Genomic DNA, 3,875 nt, shown 5'->3' with positions numbered 1-3,875 from the left:
TGTGCTAAAGATATCCACAATACCCCAACTAATATTTGTACTGAAAATCGCATGTGAGGACACGACATTTATATGTAGCCACTATATATATATAAACATAATGCAATTCACAATACGTTTAACACGCAAGCATATTATAATAATATTTATTTTTTCATTTTTGTGACAGTATTAATTATACGCTAAATTTTACACATTTGTATTCGTTTATGAGGCTTTTTTATGACTGTGTTCCTTCAACAATACTTTAAAAATTTAAAACCTTTTATAACTAAACTATATTATCTATCCATCTGTGACATTTCTGTAATTAAAACTAACCAGCTGTGATTAATCGTTTTGCTACTCTGGCTTCTTTCGCTGGATTAGTTCTAGTTTGGCGATGCCTATTACCACGAAAAAAACGTGCAAAAAGTAACCCTCTATGCTTATTGCGAGTTAAAATGCTTCGGTGGTAGGAAAAGTAGAGCAGCACGAAACGAGATATATGTATTGCACCAAATCTTACACAGTCATGATCCGCACACCTATAATCTGCGTTACTTTATTTTTAATTTTGCAAAAAGGTTGCTTGTAGGGGAAATGGGGTTTGGGAAAACAACAATAAATTAAAACCAAAGAAAAAAAAACTTAAAAACAAAAACTACTGTCGTTAAAACATTTCACTCGGGTGGCAGTATTATGGCTGATCCGGGAATTTGGCAGAATTTGATTGCATCGTTTAGTGTTTGTGTTAAATATACCTACAATACTTAAAGGAAAGCATCAGCTAGATGCTACACAACGAGTGCACGACAGAAGAGTGACTTTTCATTGCATCCATGTTGAGCGAATTATTGGTCCCTCTAAAACATACAGCATAGTTTAATAATACAACATAGTTCTCCGACTCTTTGTTCTTTTATTATATTTCGTCACGGTTGACTTCAATCCCACTCGTCAGCCATTACACGCTGTCCGCTAGGGTTTTAAATAGAAGATATTTAGTATGACAAGCAAATGTAGAAGAGCATTTCCGTCGTCATCTGGCATGTAAACTGAGGAGAAAACAAAATAGTTATTTTTATTATTATTAGTGGAATAAATGCGAATGTCCCTGTCCGTAAATTCAGCCAGTGGCCATGTGATGAGTTTTCTGTATGCTAGTTTAACACAGTCATGCTCTCAGTCTCAACTCTTGAACGTGTAGGAGTAGAATATCGTTGATGTTGGGAAATTTAGAACTTTACCATGGGAGCAGTACGGATCTTGAACAAGAGCTACAAATGTGTGCCCCACTGCGTTCAGCCTTGGCCATTAGTTCAGTGGCGGCTGCTATACAGTGGTGCAAGTTGATTTGGTAACAGGCAATGCCTGTACGTTTAACCTGTCGTTGAAGCACCAGCAATAGGAGTATGCAGGTTTATTTTTTCGTCCAACAACTTCGTCCACCTGATGTCAGGAGTGAGACGGTTTGGTTTCTGAAATTGAAATGTCAGTTGCAGTTCGTCTTTGGAGAGAAAATACAATACCGAAAATCCTTCAAAAATAGACATTAAAATATATTTTCTAGAAAATGCTAACCTCAATTTACCAAACCTTCTATATTCTCTGGTAATTTTTCAGCAGCCCGTAGTATTTGTTTTAAATTTTTATGGTAAACAACTGGTGGAGGTGATGGTCGGTTAAGTGCTGTTCCATGTCTACCAGGGTTTAATGCAGCCGTTGTTACACTGGTCGATTTTGGTAAATTATAACACGGTATTGCACCCAATCGAAGAGTTGACCTATCACCATTTTTGAGTATATCTTCCGATTTGAAATGAATGTCACAAATTGCTGCACTGAAATTTTCAGTTTAAAAATATTATTACAAACAATAAGAATGAACTACAATGATCAGCCAATCCTATAAGAATGAGTATTGTTGTCATTTAACAAACCTTTCTTTATTTAGCATGCTCTTTATGTTGTCCCCTTTACCAGCATCCCTCATGGACAACATAATTCTTGTGAGCTGACGGTAATGCTCTCGCTCAATCTCACTTTTTTTTCCTAACTCCGGCCTTTTAATAGTAAACAGGCTTCTTTTTGGACCTCCATTACATTTATTGTGGGAATACCCACATCCTGGTAGGGCACAATGCGATGGCATAATAGCTAAACGTAGTTGAGACAATTTAAATTAAACAAATTGCCCTGAAAAACATGTCGTATAAACATTAGAAATACAGATCACTACAGACAGACCAATGTACAGTGGCCATCAGTGCGATAATCAAAGAATAAGAGAACTATGTCGTATTAATATAAAACGATATAAGAAGCAACAGCCTTTTTACTCAGAGTGCTTATTCTCCGATCTGACCTGCTGCTCTACCCAAATTTATCACTTCTCTAGGTTTTTTTTGTTAAAGCAGGACAGAGGCGCTTCCTCGAGATCCAAATTTGGGTCACAGAGCAAAAAAAATCTAATAATGAAAGCAATAACATTTTTACATAACGAAAGCATTAACATTTTTACATAATGAAAGCATTAACATTTTTACATAACGAAAGCATTAACATTTTTATTTTACTTTTAAATTGTTATATCAAAAAAATTATGTAAAATTTATATATATAATAAATAAAAGTATGGAAAAAACAATGTATGGTCACCACTCAACAGTATCTCAAAAAGTAAGCTTTATTTTGTTTTGCGTTTTAAATCACTGCGCAACCCCTTCGATCCACTTTTGACAAATTTACTAAAAAGTTTTTTTGCAAAGGTGTAAGCCAAAACTCTAACAAATAATTTGACAATAAAAGACAAAGCAGAAAGGCAATTAGCATTTGACATGTCATTAAATTTGCACAAAGATATCTGAAATCTTTCGCTTTTTAGGATAGTTTCTGTTGATTGATTGAAATTGACATCTTGAGGTTTCTTTTCAACTTCTTTGGCACATATTTGGAAACAATATTGTAAAATGTACATCAAATCTTCACTAGGATAAAATAAAACTCCTTGCTTCTTCTCCATTACTTTGATTAAATTGCCATGTGGCTCGTCTTGTATGAAAGGTGAAATTATTTCGGATCCAAACTTTTTTGAAGCTTTCATAACAGTGTAACCAGCCAAATACTCAATTCCATCGTTTTCCACTTCACTAATGCCTTTATAAGTTAGTCCAGAAGAGCTTTCAATTTTTCTTGTACTTTTTGAACATTCTTTAATAAGCATTAACAACAAATGCGGCCCACTGAATTTATCTGAAGGTGCTGGATTAAAAAAACGATCACTATCATGACATATGGATGGATAGTCTGCAATATTAATTTCGAGAATGTCAATGTTTTTACTGCAATTTGCATTTGCTATCCACTTTTTGGCAAATACCTCTCCATGATTTGTAAGTTCTTTTGAAGGATCCAATTTTTTCATTATTTCTTTTAACAGTTTTTCAGGTTGACATGCACAAGTTTCCTGTGATCCCAAACCTATTTCTGTATCAATGCTTTCTTCAATTTCAAACTCTGGTATATTCATAAATTCTTGGATGATTTCATCGGACTCAACAGAAGTGGAACACATATTTGCTAAATGACCTCGGGTGTACAAGTTACAAGTAAGTCTGACAGCAGAAAAACAGAAAATCTTTATAACAACCAATTCAAAAATACTAGTCACATACACTTACTGTATTACTACTACTTAGAAATTGACATTGCGAACATGAATACTATTTAGTTTTGTATTGTAAGACAAGTTTGTGTTTTTTTTTGTTACACCAAACATTAGAGACGCACCACTAACCAATACAACTAACACTATTCTCTGCCAGTCAATTTGCCGCGGAGTGGGACCACAGTCATGCGTGACGAACCACGTGATATCGCGTACCCGTGAAACT

At 34.7% G+C, this 3,875-nt stretch overlaps 1 protein-coding gene across 1 annotated transcript; it reads right to left on the bottom strand.

Moving 5' to 3' along the window:
- Positions 1-2,652: 2,652 nt before the first annotated feature.
- On the bottom strand, positions 2,653-3,669 carry LOC108950606. Its single transcript, XM_026839524.1, has 2 exons — positions 3,054-3,669; positions 2,653-2,702 (listed from the first exon to the last, which is right to left on the bottom strand). Exons 1-2 carry the CDS (start codon positions 3,554-3,556, stop codon positions 2,669-2,671), a joined length of 537 nt encoding a protein of 178 aa, XP_026695325.1. The 5' UTR covers positions 3,557-3,669; the 3' UTR covers positions 2,653-2,668.
- Positions 3,670-3,875: the final 206 nt, after the last annotated feature.

Source organism: Ciona intestinalis, unplaced genomic scaffold (genome assembly GCF_000224145.3).
Source record: "Ciona intestinalis unplaced genomic scaffold, KH HT000373.1, whole genome shotgun sequence".
Taxonomy (NCBI): domain Eukaryota; kingdom Metazoa; phylum Chordata; class Ascidiacea; order Phlebobranchia; family Cionidae; genus Ciona; species Ciona intestinalis.
Note: the sequence above shows the minus strand (reverse complement) of the source record. Positions and strands in the feature narration are given on the sequence as shown.

Coding starts and splice junctions, on each gene's coding strand:
- LOC108950606 (XM_026839524.1), bottom strand. CDS start 3,556: ATGTGTTCCACTTCTGTTGAGTCCGATGAAATCATCCAAGAATTTATG. Junction 2,703..3,053: donor AAAAAGTTTGGATCCGAAAT/AATTTCACCTTT, acceptor TGGATCGAAGGG/GTTGCGCAGTGATTTAAAAC.